Genomic DNA, 16,541 nt, shown 5'->3' with positions numbered 1-16,541 from the left:
ACAAGGAGAGACGGACGCTGTAAAATGCCCAGGTCTGCTCTAGGTGGTTCTGGCTGGGGATGAGGGTTGCTGTAGTGGGACTGGACGGGGACGCCAAGTGACTCTGTTCTCTGGTTCCTGGTGGGCTGAGCACTGTTTGTGTAATGATTTGGGGGGGGGGTAACTGCACCGGTGGGATTCCCGCGTGTGGCTCCATTTAAGGTGCTGCAACTGGCTGGGTTGGCACAACTAACGGAGGTTAAAATGAGGCCTCCTTGGCCTCTTTGCAGCTGCTGGGCGCCAAAGGTGCCACAAGAGGCTCTCCCTGCCCCTCCCCCCCGTTTCCTGAGGGGGGGCAGCCATTCCGAAGTGGCCTTGGGGGCCCAATGAAGGCCCCACCCGGAGCACCGGGGACTACAGCTCCCAGCGCAGCCCTAAAGCCGAGCGAGCGAGCGACTGCGGCGTTTCCCGGGTCCGCCCCGCGCTCGCCCTGCCTTAACGAGGGCAGGAAGGAAGCGTCCGAACAGCCGGTCCGCTCGGCGGCCGCCGCCTCTCCGCTCGCAGCCGGATCCGCTTGCAGGCTTTGGCGCGGCGCCACCCGGCCTGTGACCTCCTCGCCCGGCTTCCCGCTAGAGCCGCCTCCGGGTGCCGCAGCCTCCCGCCTTCCCCGCGATGCGCCTGGACGGCTGGAGCCCTGCCCGGAGGCGCGGCGGGTCCGGATGCTGAGCCGCTCGCTGCGCTCCCTCCGGCTGCCGGGCGACGGCGAGGGCGAGGCGGCCGTCACGCTCCGAGCCGTCCGCAGCCGCAGCCCCGATGCCCAGGAGCGGCGCCAGCCCGACGCGCCGCCGGTGAGCAGCTCCAGGGTCTCCGTTGCCCCCCTCTTAAGGCGCGGGGCCGGGCGAGGCGCGCTGGGCGTCCCCGGAGCTGCGGAGCGCCAGGGCGGCGGCGGCCCGGGACCTGGAATGCAGCCCGGCCTGTTTGGGGAAGTGGCGCTGGGCGGGCGGGCGAGGCGGAAGGCGCAGCAGGTTGGCGGGGCCGGCGGCGGGTGGGGGCTCCCATGAAGGGGCTCCTCCGCCTGGGGGGCTGCCTGGAGCCGGGGGGCGCGCCCGAGGGGCCGCCGCTCACCCGCACGCGCTGGTACTGCCTGCCCGCCAAGGTAGCTGGAGGGGGGGCCGCGGGGGGAACCGGGGGGGGCGGGGGTCTCCCGGGCGCCTGCAGACCCTCTTCCTCGCCCTCCCCTCCCGGCAGGCCCCGCTGGCGTCGTGGGAGGAGGCGGAGGAGGGCGCCGTCTACACGGTGAGCGCGCGGGGGCCGGCGGGGCCCGGCGGAGGCGGAGGCGGCGGCGGGGTAAGTGGGGCGGCGGGGCCGTCGGGGGGGGCGGCGCGGGGCCGGGGCCGCCGCTTCCTTCCCGCTCTCCGCCTGCCTCCTTCTCCCCCTGCAGGTCGAGGGGGCGGCCGGCGGAGCGGAGCCGTCCGAGGGCAGCGCGGGAACTTCCTTTGCCGCCTCCGCCGCGCAGTCCCGGGCGCTGAAGGCCGGCTCGCTGCCCCGCCTGGTGCGGCACCTGCTGGAGGCTCCGGCTCTCGGGGACGCGGGCTACCGGCCGGCCTTCCTGGCCACCTACCGCAGCTTCGCCCAGCCGACCGTCGTCCTGGGGCTCCTCCTGGAGAGGTGGGGGACCTGGGGGGGTCGCGGGTGGGATTCCACAGGGATCCTCCTTAGAGAGCCAGGCTGGGCGGCCCTGCACCGCCCGTGAGCTCCCTCTGCCTCAGCCTGGCCCACCTCACAGGGCTGTTGTGAAGGGAACAGGGGACCAGCTCCTCTGGGTCGGGGAGAGCCAGCCTTCCGTCTTTTGAAGCTGCTCTGTTTCCCTCCCCCCCCAAAATAGGCTCCAGGCAGTGACCGGATCCAATGCTCGCAGCCCCCAGAAGATGGAGGACCTGCAGCGGTGAGTCTCCTCCCTCTGGCCCTCATCCCTCCCCAATCCCTCCCCCCTTTGCTGGGAAAAGTGGGGCTTCTCCTTCCGCAGTGGCTGACCCTGCCATGCTCAGAGGCACCCTTGTTCTGGATTGGGCCCTTTTCATCCTTTGCAGCCCATCTGTGTCCCCCCCCCCTTGTCCCTCCACTGAGCTTTGCAGCTAGCCAGTCCATGGCGGGGGGGGGGAGACAGGCTGTTCCCCTGCACCCCCCTCCTTGCAGCTGCTCAGGCTAAGCAGGGCCCCATGGACTTTGTGCCCCTCATTTGGGGCACAAAGCTGGTGTGGACCAAGGAAGGACCCAGACCAGCAGCTGTTTGTCTGAGGGCTCGGCAGAACCTCCCGCACCAGGAGCAGCTCATCTCAAAATATCAGGGCCCTGCTGGTTGGTCAGTGAGGGGCTTTTGTGCTGGGAGAGTTTGCACCATTGCGCCCGGTGGGGGTGGGGGTGGTCCAGCCCTGATTGTGTCTCTGTCTTCCCCCTCCCCGCAGAGCCCTGGCTTCCCTGCTCTGCTCCTGGCTGGACGGCTACCCCCAGGACTTTATGGGGCTGGAGCCCCGCCTGCGGGAACAGCTGGTGAGCTGGCTGCACTGGGCCTGGGGAAGCAGCCCGGGGCCCGAGAAGAGCCTGCCGGAAGTTCCGAGCAGGAGGGACTCTCTGGCGGTTGAGCGTGGAGGAGAGGAGGGCCCCGGCCAAGATGGGGACCCCGATCCCCACTACATCCTGGGGCTGCAGGCGGAAGAGGTGGCTGCGCACCTCACAGCGCAGGACGGGGTGAGTGCGGAGGGCCGGGCTGAGGCCTGCACCCTCCCTTTCCAGCTGTGGCATCTCTCCCTGCTCCCCTGGCCACAGAGTTGTGGGGAGGAAAAGGATTTTGGGGAGCCCCCTGCCAGCGGGCAATGGCTTATAAGGGGTTTAGGGTGTCCAGGCCCCACACCTGGCTTGGAGGGCTCAGAGCCCCCTTTATTTTTCCTCTGTGCAATACCCAAAAGTTATTTTTTCCTGCAGTGCACCTAAATTTTCCTGCAGTGCGCCACCTGGAGGTTGTGCGCCTCCATTGCAGGCTCCTCAGAGGCCTCCTTTTCAGCTTTTATACCTTTGTGGTTCTTTTCTTACCTGTGGCTCTCCCAAAGGTGCCCTTTTTTCAAGAGGCAACTGGACTTTTTGGGTTTTTCTTTGAAGACGTTTCGCTTCTCATCCCGGAAGCTTCCTCAGCTCCAACTGGATGGTGGGGAAGGGAAGGATTTATATTCCTTGCAGACAGCTGGTCACTTGAGGCCCCTTGGAGGTTTGTCTGTGTCCTCAGGGTCACCTGAGTGGTGCAAATGGGTGTGGAGCCTTCTTGGAACGGTTGAAAGGATTTTGTTGTAGATTGGAGATAGGTGATGTCATATCCCTCCCCCTCTGTTGAGAGAGGGTTGCTCAATTTTGACGTAGACGGCCTCTTGGACCCCTCTTTCAAACCAGCAGTCCTCCCTGTCCAGATTGTGGACTTTGCTGTCTTCAGAAGAGGGGCCTGTGTCTTTTGAATGCAGATGGACTGCTGAATCTAGTCCTGATGGGTTTGTTTCTCCTGTGTTGTGCCATTTGTTTGTGAAGTGGCTGTTTTGTTTCCCCAGTGATCTGCACATGGCTCACTGCATTGTACTGCATATTCCACGTGGCTCAGTTTCTGTCTTGGGTGTCTTATCTTTGGGGTGGACAAGCTCCTGCCTTAGTGTATTCTTGGGTTTCAAGTGTGCACATATGTTGTGTTGGCTGAAGATCCTCCTGAGCTGTTCTGATATGCCTGCAACATACGGAATGACAACGTTGCTTCGTTTATTGTTTTCTTTGTTATCTGTCGTGGAGGAGCTCCCTCAGGGTCTTTGTTGCCTCTTGAAAAAGCCCCTTTGGGACAACCATGACCTGGACGGCTGAGAACCTCCATAGACCAGGGGTGTCAAACTCAATTTCATTGAGGGCCACATCAGGGTTGTGTTTGACCTCGGGGAGGGGGGGACGGTGTGTGTGTGGCCAGGGGCGTGGTCAGGGTAGGCATGGCCAGCTTGACGTCGCTCATCAAGGCTTCATTTTTGGCTGCAACGGCCTCCTGGAGCCCTTTGCCAGTGGAAATGGAGTCAGGGAGGCCACGTCCCACCTGGGCTCTGTTTTCACTGGCAGAGGCCCATAGGCCAGTCCTTTACTGTTCCAGGGCAGCCCCACGGGCCAGATCTGAGCACCTTGTGGGCTAGATCCAGCCCATAAGCCTTGATTTTGGCACCCCTGCCCTGGTGTACCTACTGTGTGGTTGCATGGTGTCTGTTTTGAGGTGGGGAGAGACACGTCTGGTCTCCGGTGACCCCTCTCTGGCTGTTCCCCTCCAGGACCTCTTCCTGCGCCTGGTGCCCCACGAGTGCCTCGGCTCCGCTTGGTCTCAGCGTGACAAGAAGGGCCATGAGGGGGACTGCCCCACCGTCCGGGCCACCGTGGCCCAGTTTAACCTTGTGGCCAACGCCGTGATCTTTTCCTGTCTGTGGGACACGGGGCTGCGTGCCACCCAGCGGGCCCGGCTGCTGGAGAAGTGGATCTGCGTGGCTGAGGTGGGTCCCGATTCGGCCCTCCCAGGAACGGCCTCCCGGATCAGGACCCACAACACCCCTCTCTCTCTTCTCTCTCTTTTTCTGCCCCCTCTCAGGAGTGTCTCCTCCTGCGCAACTTTTCCTCGCTCTACGCCGTGGTCTCCGCCCTGCAGTCCACGTCTTTGCACCGGCTGAAGCGGACCTGGGAGGAGACCTCCAGGTGGGTGAGGAGGGGGCAGGAAGGAGCCGCCAGCTGCCCGTCCTCGTTCCCCTGCCCCATGCCGAATGCCTGATCTGTGGGGAGGGAGGAAAATGGGCCCTGCCCCCTCATAAGGCAATTGAAAGGGCCTCGGCCAAGATGGAGGTGTGGGGGAAAGAGGAGACATCTGTGGAAAAGGGAGTTTCTGCTTTTTCAATGCTGCTAGTTGGGTTTAATCTCTCCCCCTTAAAGTGATTTTAAAGAGTGCTAAAATACGGTTAGTCCTTGACTTACAACCGTTCACTTAGTGACTATGAACTTACAACAGCCCTCCAAAAAAGGCTTTCCACACATAAAATTCAGGTGCCCCCCCCCCCCCAACGGACAGGTATTTGCAACAGTTGCAACATCCGGAGAGGGGAGGAATGTCATGTGATCACCACTTGGGATCTTCCTAGCCAGCTTCCAGATGAGCAAAGCCAATGGGGAAGCTGGATTCGCTTTACGCCCGCATGGTTCATTTAACGGCAGTGATTCACTTAATGGTTGTAAAATGGAGCGTCATTCTTTTAACCACTGCCTTGCTTAGCAATGGAAATGCTGCGCTCAGTTGTAGTCATAAGTCAAGGAATACTTTTAATTGTAAATGGATTTTAGTCGGGAGGTTTTAAGTTTTGGGCCAAAATTTGTTTAATTCTTTTAAAATATTAAATTTTGTATTGGGATGTGTTTTATTCTTGGCTGTGCACCGCCCTGAGTCCAGCAGGAGAAGGGCGGTATAAAAATTTAATAAAATAATAAATAAATAAATAAATACCTGTAAAGCAGAGCCAGTTTACAATATATGAGGAAATGTGCTTTGACTGATAATTCTGAAAAGGCTGGGGCACTTTTCCAGATGCGCCTAAATTTGCCCCAGAAACAGGGCTGGGAATTCTGGGAAGCAGGTGCCATCCCAGGAAGGGCCAGATCCTCTGCCTCCGAGAGCCGCAGTGGAGGATGGGCTCTGTGTCCCCGGGAGCCCCATTTTTCCACAAGGGGCCATTAGGCCCATAATGGCAACCAGGAGCGTTCCTGTAGGACCAGACTGATCCCCCTGATCTTGAGGGTCCGGGGTGGGGTGTCCCCCTTCTTCAAGGAAATCAGGTGCCTTCTCTGTTGGCAGGGAGTCTGCCCGTTGCTACGAGGAGCTCAGCACCATTTGCTCGGAGCAGGATAACTACAGCCAAAGCCGGCAGCTCCTCTTCCAGGTAAGGCCCCATGGTGCTCTCCTCCCTGCTGCCCGGGCTGTGAGTTGGGGGTGTGACACCTGCAGGGAAGGGGCTGGAAATTTCCACTGAGATGCAGCCCCACCTCAGGAATTTCAGCAGGAGAAGGAATTGTGATGCGGGGTGGGGGGAAATCTCTTTTAGCAGAAGAGAACATCTATATATCGGGGTTGAACCATGATCGTTTGAACTTTGGTTGTTTGCTTGTGAGGTGTTTTGTTTTCCAACATCAGTGTGAGGGAGTGTGGGGTTTGCGCCCCATTTATATAGAATAGCTGGCCTTGCCGGTGTTGGTGGGAGTGCGATTTCCCCCTTGGTAGTTCCTTGGTATTGTTTTATGCTTGATGGTTTGTCTGGTATTAATCCCCGTTTATCTGGCTGGTAGCAATAGAAGACAATCTCTGTGGCTCAGGAATGGACTGTGGAATCCTTTGTGCTCTCTGAGTTTGTTTGTTTGTTTTCAGACGTTTCATTACCAGAATAGATCACACCTTCAGTGCTAATGAGTGTGTGGTTTCCTCTCTGTTTTCATACAGCAGCTGCCAGTGTTGATGTGAGTGTGATTTTCTCCTCCGTAAATCCTTGATTAGGGCATTTTTTTCTGCTTGGTTGTTTGTCTGGGGTTAATCCCTGCTTATCTGGGTGTTGGCTGCTGACAAGGAGGTATTCTAGTCATTTTGTTCCCATCCTTCCTTGTCTTTTTGTTTCCAAGTAACTTGGTAACCGAATAACAACCCAACTTTTGTAAGAACAGAATTCAGATGGATACAAACGTATTGCAGCAACCCAGAACACCAGGAAAAGGAAGCAGACCGCCATTTTCCAGCAAAACGGAGACAATGGCAACTTTATTAAAATATACCTGACCATCTAGTACAGTGTTTCTCAACCTTGGTAGCTTGAAGATGGGTGGACTTCAACTCCCAGAATCCCCCAGCCAGCGCTGCTGGCTGGGGGATTCTGGGAGTTGAAGTCCACCCATCTTCAAGCTACCAAGGTTGAGAAACACTGATCTAGTAGGAGTAGATGACCTGCAAGATTCCTTCCAACTGTTAAACTCAACCCACGACAACACAACCAGCCTAAGGTGTGAAAAGGGCAATGTTTATGGATTAACAGAGTTGGAAGGGACCTTGTAGGTCATCTAGTCCAACCCCCCGCCCAAGCAGGAGACCCTGCACTATTTCTGTCAGATGGCAGTCCAGTCTCTTCTTAAAAGCCTCCAGGGATGAAGCCCCCACAACAGTGGTGGGTTTCAAATTTTTTTTACTACCGGTTCTGTGGGTGTGGCTTGGTGGGCGTGGCAGGGGAAGGATACTGTAAAATCCCCATTCCCTCCCGGTCAGCTGGGACTCGGGAGGCGGAGAATAGATGGGGGCGGGGCCAGTCAGAGATGGTATTTACCGGTTCTCTGAACTACTCAAAATTTCTGCTACCGGTTCTCTAGAACTGGTCAGAAACCCACTTCTGCCCCACAACCACTGAAGGCGACTTCTGTTCTATCGGTTGATTGTTCTCCCTGTCAGAAAAATTCTCCTTATTTCCAGGTTGAATCTCTCCTTGATCAGTTTCCATCCATTGTTCCTTCAGGTGCCTTGGAGAATAGCTGGACCCCCTTCCTCCTCTCTGGGGCAGCCCCTCAAATATAGGAAGACTGCTCTCCTGTCTCCCCTGGTCCTTCTCTTCCCTAGACCAGCCATGCCCAGTTCCTGCAACCGTTCATCGTATGTTTTAGCCCCCAGTCCCCTCATCATCCTGGTTGCTCTTCTCTGCACTTTTTCTACTGTCTCAACATCTTTTTTATAGTGTGGGGACCAAAACTGGATGCAGTACTCTAGGTGTGGCCTTACTAAGGCTTTATAGAGTGGTATTAGTACCTCCCTTGATCTTAATTGTATCCCTCTGTTAATGCAATTTAGGATTGCGTTGGGTTTTTTGGCAGCTGCTGCTGCACACGGCTGGCTCATATTTAGCTGGTTGCCCACTAAGACTCCAAGATCCCTCTCCCACTTACTGATATTAAGCTGTTGCCATACGTTGAAAATATCTCAGAAACAACCAAAGGACGATTATCACCACACAGCATCACCATAACACACAAACCAACTATAAGCCCCTCCAAAACATATTAAATGGTTCAAGAGACCCGGAAGCCCCAGGGGAAAAAAGAAAACAGAGGAGTCATCTCCCATATACAGTGTAATGACTGCAACAGCCATTGTCAAAGATAAACAGGCAGATTAGCACCGGGGTTTCCAACCTTGGCAACTTTAAGACTTGTGGATTTCAAACTCCCAGGGATGATGACTGAGGAATTCCGGGACTTGAAGTCCACAAGTCTTAAAGATGCCAAGGTGAAAGACTCCTAGATGAGCAAATGAATCCATGAACACCAAATGGTGAAAATTCAGCATAGGGACAGACTTGATCATAGTTTCCGCTATGCATCCTAGGCCAAGCTAAATGTAAAAATTCTAGGGAATTCCTGCAAGGTTGGCATTCAGACAAATGAATGCAAAGAGCCTTGGTAGTACAGTGGTCTAAAGCACCCTGTTATTAAGAACAGCTGCCTGCAATTACTGCAGGCTCGAATCTCGCCAAGGCTCAAGGTTGACTCAGCCTTCCATCCTTTCTAAGGTAGGTAAATTGAGGACCCAGTTGTGGGGGCAATAAGCTGACTTTGTATAAATATATACAAAAAGGATGAAGGCTATTGCTGAGCACATTGTAAGCCGCCCTGAGTCTCCGGAGAAGGGTGGCATATAAATCAAATTAAAAAAAAAAAATCAGCCATCAATAGCCACAAAGAGATGAAACACGTTAGCTCGCCATTCGAATGAGACAGCAAGAAAACTAAGAAGGAAACAAAAAGTACCCAGAACAGATCCCCTCCAATAGCCAATGCCCAGATAAGCAGGAATTAACCCCAGACAAACAACCAAGCAGAAAACAATACTGTAACCAAGAAACTACAAACAGTCGCTTAGGTGAGATGGGCGGTATAGAAATTTGATAAATAAATAAATCTACTCCCGTTGCGAAAAACCCCACCTGGTAGAGCAAACAACTGTATGTAACATGTAAATGAAGACTGAATCAAAAAGGCAACTGTACATATTAAACTGAGATGTTTTGTTACTTATCCAAGTAACTTCTTCAGTCAAAATGGGGGGGAAAATTGGGTTTTTTCCGTTGAAAGAATTAACTCTGCCATATTGACTGCAGGGGTTTCTCCCCAAAATGAAATGCAATATGTAAATCGTTTTGGGATTTACAGAAACCCCTGCAGTCAGTATGGCAGAGTTAGTACAGGTACAGATTAACCTAGTTGGAAGGGACCTTGTAGGTCATCTAGTCCAACCCCCTGCCCAAGTAGACCCTGCACCATTGTAGTGCATTGTAGTACATTGCAACAACTCTCCATGCCTACCCAAAAAATTGTTCATTTTCACTGAAGAAGTTACTTGGGTGCCTCCCACCGTCCTTGGGTTTTCAACTCCCATCATCCCCGGTCGCATCCTAGCAGGGGGTGATGTGTCCCTCCAAGACCCTTGAAGGGGATTTGAGGCTTGGTTTGATGGGGGATGGAAGCTGGATGTTTGCTGTGCTTCTCCCGTTTCAGTGCTGCATTGTGGGGGCTCCTGTTGGCCTTGGGGGGCTATTGGAGGGGGGCGTTTCCTCCCCCTCCCAGCTCTTTCCGTTTTGCTCCCCCAGGAAGGTGGGCCTGGAGCAGCAGCGGGAGGGGCCGAGCTCCCCCATCGCAAGCATCAGCGGAGGCTGCTGGAACAACGCCCATTGGTGAGGGGGGGTCTGATCTCAAGGAGGGGGGGCTGGTCTCTGGGAGAGGACAGGGGGGCCATGGTCCTTAACCTCCGGTGTCCTTGCAGGGCGTGATCCCCTACCTGGGCACCTTCCTGAAGGACCTGGTGATGCTGGATGCGGCCACTCCCACCCGCCTGCAGGTGAGTGGGGGGGGGGAGCCAGAGGAGTTTTGCTGCTGCCCCTCCCCCAGCATGGGTGGTAGAGGGAGGGGTCTGCAGGCCAGGAGGGAAGGGGGACAGCAGCAAAGCTGACACATCTGTTGGGTGCCCAAAGAGTTGCCTGAGTTGTGTGCACAGATGGTTCCCAAGTTACAACCCTCTATTGATTGTTCGGGGATAAGATGACACTGAAAAAAGTGAATTAGAATTGGTTTTCACACTTACGACCGATGATTCGCTTAGCAACTGCAGTGATACATTTAAAAAGGGTGAAAAAAAGGGGACAAAATTCACTTAACAACTGCCTTGCTTAGCAACGGAAATTTGGGGCTCCGTTGTGGTTGTAAGTCGAGGACTCTGTGCATGTGTGTATGTGTATATGTGCAGTGTTGCGCCAGCCTCTTCCAAGAGGGCCTGTGGCAGCTTTCCCCCCTGCTTGGTGGGTGCTGTGGATTATGGGAACAGAGGGTGTCCATTTGGGGGAGCAAGATCCGGAGAGTCTCATCTTTAAAGAGTGTGGCCCTGTTTCGAACAGCTCTGCAGAGGCGGGAATTCAACTGGTGAAGTGTGTTACTTTAGCAAAAAGCAATCGGCAGAGTTTGCATTGGGGGAGGGGGTGTTTGCCAGCCGGACACCTCAGGTGCTCCTCGAATTGGGCCGCCTTTCTTTTGAATTGTGCCGCCCAAAATGGAATTGTGTAGGCCGGGGGTCTCCAGCCTTGGCCACTGTGAACTTCAACTCCCAGAGTTCCTCAGCAAGGTGGCTGAGGGATTCTGGGAGTTGAAGTCCACAAGTCTTAAAGTGGCCAAGGCTGGAGACCCCTGGTGTAGGCGACACAATTGCAGCTGACCAACTGAGCCGGTTGCTGCCCGGCCCAGATCCTCTGTGTGTGTGTGTGTGTGTGTGTGTGTGTGTGTGTGTGTTCGTCATGCAGGTGGTGGGACTCAACAGTTACCAGTGAAGCTCCCTTGAAGGGCAGCGTCCTGTGTGCCTCAAGGTCCTTCTCTGAAATGGGTGCAGTCTTGGGGGGGAGGGGGCTTGGGTGCAGCTGGGCCTGGGGGCTCACCGGGCATCTCTCGGCTCTCTTTGCAGACCAGTGGCTACATCAACTTTGAGAAGCACCGGAAGGTAAGTGCCGTGTGTGTGTGGGGGTGTGTGGAGTAAAGGACCCCCTTGGCCCCCTCCCACCTTGGCAGGACCCCCTGCTCCTCTCTCTTCTCCTCCTTCCCTGCAGGAGTTTGAGATCCTCACCCGGCTGCGCCTCCTGCAGGCCAAATGCCGCAACTACGCCTTGGCTCCCGACCGGGCCCTCCAGCGATGGCTGCGGTGCCTGCCCCCCCTGACGGAGACCCAGAGGTGGGTGCGGGGGCTCTGGAGGGGGGTGGGCTGGGCCTAGACCCCCAATCATCTCCCCATTTCCGATTCACCCCCCTCTCTCCCTCCCAGTTACCAGCTGTCCTGCGCCATTGAGGTCCCCAGCGAGGGAGGAGCTCCCCCCAAGCCCAGCAAGCCCACCTTGGTGATAACACGCTGCACAGAGTAAGGACCGGGAGAGGAGGTTCTCGGGGGTCTCTCCCCCCCCATTTCCCACTGACCCCTCTCTTTCCTCTCCAGCCTGATCGCCTTGCTGGGAGTGAGTGCCCCACTGCCCTGGGACAGAACTGGCTCCCCCCACGTCTCGCCCAACCTGCTGGGCCCATCAGCTGCCTCCCCCACCGCCCTGGGGGCCCCCCAACCAGTCCAGGTGAGTCAGCCCCCTTTCCTCAGGACTCTTCTGGGGGGGGGGAGGCTGACCCCCGAAGTGAAAAGAGCTGAGTCAAGCGTTGCTGAGCCAATGGTCTCGCCCAAGTTTCTAGTCCTCAGTATTATTTAAAAGCCAAGCCACAGAGAGGGCAGGGTTCTTCCTCTCATGGGGTCTTGTTTGGGGGCCCCAAACTTGTTCTCCGAGATCTGACGGACTTCAAAGGGCCCCTTCCCCATGCTTCATGCCCCCCTGCATGGAAGGGACTTTGCAATGTGAGTCCATCATCCTAGACAAAAAAGGGGCCCTCCTGTCACCCCTTTGGGGCCTCTTCTCTCCTTCCAAGGGGGACCCACATTTAAGGAAGCCTTCAGTGCTCCTTAGGGGGAGGCAGTGAAGGTTGGAACAGTCTTTCCTCTTCACAGAATAAGGGGAGGAGGAGAAAGAGAAGGAGAGGAAAAGGAGAAGAAGGAAATGTGGAGGGGGAAGAAGAGGAAGGAGGAAGGAAGAGAAAGAGAAGAGGTGGAGTAGGAAACAGAAGGGAGAAGGAGAAGGAGAAAGAGGAGGAGCAGGAGGACAAAGAAGGCAGGATGAGGAAGGGAAGAGGAGGAAGAGGAAGGAGAAGAGAAGAGGTGGAGGAGGAAGAGACAACGAGGACAAAGAAGGAAGGATGGGGAACGGAAGAAGCAGGGAAGAGGAAGATGGAGGAAGAGGAGGAAGTGGAGGAGGAAATAGAGGAGAGGGAAGAGACAGGAGGAGGACAAACGAAGGATGACGAAGGAAAGAGGAGGAGGATGGGGGGAAGAGAAGAGGAAGAAGAAGGAGAAAGGAAGCAGAAGGAAGGAAGAGGGGGATGAAAAAAGAGGAAGGAGGTCTCTAACACGGATGGACCAGTGAACATACATGTAACCCAGGTGGATGGGGCCCTCCTGGGTCCTCAGCGCCAGTTTTCTGCCAGGGACCCTTTTTTAAGCAGGAGGGCCACAGGACAGCTTCCCTGGTGACTCTCCATGGCTGGGACCCTGCGGGGCCCTTTCCCTGAATCCAGTGCCGATCCCCGCTGCCTAACTTCCCTTCCCCTCCTCTGCAGGGCAAGTGGCCCTCCGTCTCAGCCTTGGACATGTCACCCCCATCCTCCCCCGGGGACGGCCTGGCCCCGCTCCCTGACACAGGGGGCGGCTTCATCAAGGGCCACCGGCGCTCGGCCTCCTGCGGCTCCGTCTACCCCCAGGCCCCCAACAAGGGCGGCGCCTCCCCCTCGGACTGCTGCATCATCCGGGTCAGCATGGCCCTGCAGAATGGCACCCTGTACAAGAGCATCCTGGTGAGTGGGGCGGGGGGGAATTTGGTGGTTTTCACATGACCGTTGTAGCATCTCCATGGTCACCTGATCAAAATTCAGACGCTTGACAACGGACTCATCTTTATGTCCCTGGTTCATGGGATCCCCTTTTGCAACCTCCTGACAACTCCGTGTTACTAACTGAAAGACTGCAGTGATTCACTTAAGGACTGTGGCAAGAAAGATCGTAATAATGGGGCAAAATTCATTTGTCTCGCTTAGCAACAGAAATTTTGGCCTCGGTTATGGCCGTAAGTCGAATTTATTTAGTTTATTAAATTTATATGCCGCCCATCTCCTTGATAGGGTGGGCAGTTTACAGATTATAAAAAGATAAATAAAAAGCAATTAAAATTTTTTAAAACTAAGCAAACCACCATGGTTATAGTTTAGCTCTCCAGATTTCAATCAATCGTGGCTGAGTTCCAGTTTTCAGCAAGTGGTGCTGAGCTTTTCCTCTGACCAACCGGACCGCCATTCCACTTAGAGGTCCCTAGAAGGGCTGCAAATGCTGAACAGGCCAGACCAAGCATGGGACGGATGCTGATCTCGCTCAGCAAGCGCTGAATGGCATTTCTGTCTGGGGGGGAGGCACCTGTGGGGCTGGCTGGCCGACCCCCTTTCTCCATGTTCCTCCCCAGGTAACAAGCCAGGATAAGGCCCCCACTGTGGTGGCAAAGGTGCTGGAGAAACACAACCAGGACCAGAATCTGGCACATGACTACGAGCTGGTGCAGTTGTTGCCGGATGGCCGAGGTGAGGGGAATGGGGGCTGTTGGTGGGGCTGGCCAGGCTGCCCCACAAAGGGGGCCAGGGGGAGTGAGTGTTGTGGCCAGTACAGAACTTTTTTTGGAAGTCAACCTGGGAGGGTGGGGTCCCTGCAAATCTGATTCCGGAAAGCGACATCTCTGCACACTCGAGACCCCAAGGTCCTGTGTTCAAATTCAGATTTGAGTATGGCAGCCTTGATGAGGCCTGGCCTAGATGATGTGTGTTGGAAGGGGGTTGCTGGGGGGGGTGTTGGGGAGGAGGGAGGGGCTTTCCTCTTGGGGCTGCTCCCTTGATCCCCCCACTCTCTCCCACAGAGCTGGTCTTCCCCCCCATGGCAAACGTCTTCTATGCCAGGAACGGCTTCAGCTTGGACTTCCTGCTCCGACCCAAGGGGCCACCGAGGAAGACCCCCCCTCCGACCCCCCCACCCAGGAGCCCCCGAGCCAGGGAGACGGACATCAGCGCCACCTTCCCGAAGATCAAGGCCACCGGCCGCAGGATCGCCCGGGCCCTTTTCTGAGGGGGAGGAGCTCTGGAGTGGGGGGGCCACATATGGCTCTGTTGGGGACCCCCAGACAAGATTGGGACCTCACTCAGGACACGAAGTGGGGGGCCCCTCAACAGCCCCCCAGGTTGTGCAAGAGTTCTGGAGTCTCTGCTGCCCAGAGGACCGAAAGGCAGGGAGGACTGTGGGGCGGCCGTGGGGCTGAGTGGGGCGTCCTGGAAAAGGCCTCTCAGGGGGTCTCAGGTGACTGAAGGGCCTTCATTGCTGCTTCTCCAAGGAGAGTCTCTCCTCTGTGTGTGTGTGTGTGTGTGTGTGAAGACCTGCGTGCCTGTTCAGCAGAGCCTTTGCTGGGATACAAATATGGGGAGGGGGGCTGAGTTTTCCCCCCTCATCCCCCTCGTTGGCTTCTCTGCCCTCCCAGCGTCTCTCAAGCGACCCGTTTTCTGCTTCTCCTTCCCAGAGTGAAGGCTGGGATCTCCCTGGATCTGGTGGCCTTGGCTAAGGGCAAGAGGGGTTTCAGCTGGAGGGTCGCAGCCGTGGCTGTGAGTGGTGGGGGGGTCTCTGCTGGTTGGGAGGTCCGGGGCGACAGGCAAGCCTGGGCCAGACTAGATGGCCTCTACTACCTCCTCCCTCCGAAGAAAGAGAGGAGGCCGGGGAGCCTCAGCAGGAGAAGCTCCATCCCTCATTCTTCTCACCCACCTGCCAGGTGGAGCCTCCGTCTTTCAAAGGTTGCAGGAAAAGCCAGAAATTCATCAGCTACAGAAAAACCAAAATCCTTTTGCATCCGATAACTGGATTAACTCCTGAGTGCTCTGGGAGGAAAAAAGATGAGGAAGAAAATTAGAATATGAAATAAAATCTTTGGTGTAAATGTTTCTGGAGAATCTATGGGGGAAAACGGACCCCTTCCCTTTCAGTTTCCCCTCCCCCCCATGAAGGCCTACACTGCAGGGGGGTGGTTGATGGGCAGGGACCGGAGGGAGGGAGGCTCCGCCCCTTTCAGGGAGGAGAAGGCTGGGAGGGGCCAGATGACGCCTCCCCATCTCCTTCCCTGGGACTTCCAAGGGGGGGGCCTGAGTTCAGCCGTGGGGCTGCAAAGGGGGGCTCCTCCCTCCCTCGAGAGGATCCGTATTGAGCAGGAGGAAGATGGGGTGGCCATGGGGGAGGCAGCAAAGGGGGGAGCCAGAAATGTCAGAAGGAAAAGTGGGGGGGGGGGACAGGAAGGGCAATTTAGAGCCCTGCAGTGCTCCCTCCCCCTCCCCCAATGACAGGAATCCTCCCCCCCTTCCCTCCCTCCTGCAGCATCCCAGAACCTGGAAGAAGTTTTAGTGTTGTGTATTGGTGTTTGAGGGCACCTCATTCTGGAGTTTTGCATAAGGAAAATTTGAAATTTCAACACTTTTATTTGTCTAGAGCACGAAGGTCGTGCAGGGCAAATTCGAGGGCGGTTTGATTTGTTTAGAAAGAATTTTTTTTTTAAAAAAAGGAAGAATTAAAGGATTTTTAAAAACGGGGGGTGGGGGGAGAAGTTCAGGTGAGGGAAGAAGAGGAGAAACTCACCTGCAGGAGGTTGGATGGGAGTTGCTGGAAGGAGAAAAAAGAGCCAATCAGGAGCCTTCCTGGGCTGGGGGAGTCAGGGGAGCCCCCTCCCTCTCGATAGATCCGATGACGTTTCTGGATGGGAGGAAGCTCTCCAAGTAGATTTCTCCCCACTTCCTACCTATCTAGACAGGCTGGATCCCTCTGTCGTGTGAAGAAGGGATCATCCAGATCACACCCAGCCCTTCAAGATCAGACTTTGCCCTGCAGGTGTTAGAGAGCCGGCTCCCCTCCAGAGGTTGTGGCTGCTCCATCCCTGGAGGCTTTGAGGGAGAAACTGGGCGGCCCTTTGACCAGAGGGGCATAAGCTCTCCTGCTTGAACAGGGGGTTGGACTGGATGACCTCCAGGGTCCCTCCCAACTCTGTTATTCTGGATCCCGTGTGTTGCATTTCCAGGTGTCAGAAAAATCCCCAAATCCATTTCTCCACCCTGACCTCGACCTACCTAGGCAGGGTGGATCTCCCAGGGGTCAGACTTCCTGGCCCAACAAGACCTTCCTCCACCAGATGACCCCCTTCCTCTCCAGCCCCACAGACTCCCCTTTCCTGCCCTTCAGGGTGAGGGTCAGGCATTGACCAAATCCCCCTCAGTCAATTGCGGAAGGCAGCTCTGCTTGCAAC

At 56.0% G+C, this 16,541-nt stretch overlaps 1 protein-coding gene across 3 annotated transcripts; it reads left to right on the top strand.

The window, feature by feature from the left end:
* Positions 1-492: 492 nt before the first annotated feature.
* RGL2 (ral guanine nucleotide dissociation stimulator like 2) lies at positions 493-15,191 on the top strand. Of its 3 annotated transcripts, XR_009622206.2 has the most exons (18): positions 493-827; positions 1,228-1,326; positions 1,421-1,647; positions 1,865-1,924; positions 2,445-2,727; positions 4,320-4,535; positions 4,631-4,734; positions 5,879-5,963; positions 9,696-9,779; positions 9,869-9,943; positions 11,054-11,089; positions 11,196-11,317; positions 11,408-11,500; positions 11,576-11,705; positions 12,793-13,026; positions 13,686-13,800; positions 14,130-14,862; positions 15,027-15,191. XR_009622206.2 is itself a non-coding variant. In XM_060690154.2 (17 exons), exons 1-17 carry the CDS (start codon positions 699-701, stop codon positions 14,333-14,335), a joined length of 2,298 nt encoding a protein of 765 aa, XP_060546137.2. In that variant the 5' UTR covers positions 493-698; the 3' UTR covers positions 14,336-15,191. The 3 variants fall into 3 exon arrangements, 2 of the variants coding, with proteins under 2 accessions (XP_060546137.2, XP_060546139.2); XM_060690154.2 differs by having other exon boundaries at positions 14,130-15,191; XM_060690156.2 differs by lacking the exon at positions 493-827 and adding an exon at positions 991-1,135 and having other exon boundaries at positions 14,130-15,191.
* The last annotated feature ends 1,350 nt before the right edge of the window (positions 15,192-16,541 follow it).

Source organism: Pantherophis guttatus, chromosome 2 (genome assembly GCF_059756535.1).
Source record: "Pantherophis guttatus breed Tessera chromosome 2, ASM5975653v1, whole genome shotgun sequence".
Lineage (NCBI taxonomy): Eukaryota > Metazoa > Chordata > Lepidosauria > Squamata > Colubridae > Pantherophis > Pantherophis guttatus.
Note: the sequence above shows the minus strand (reverse complement) of the source record. Positions and strands in the feature narration are given on the sequence as shown.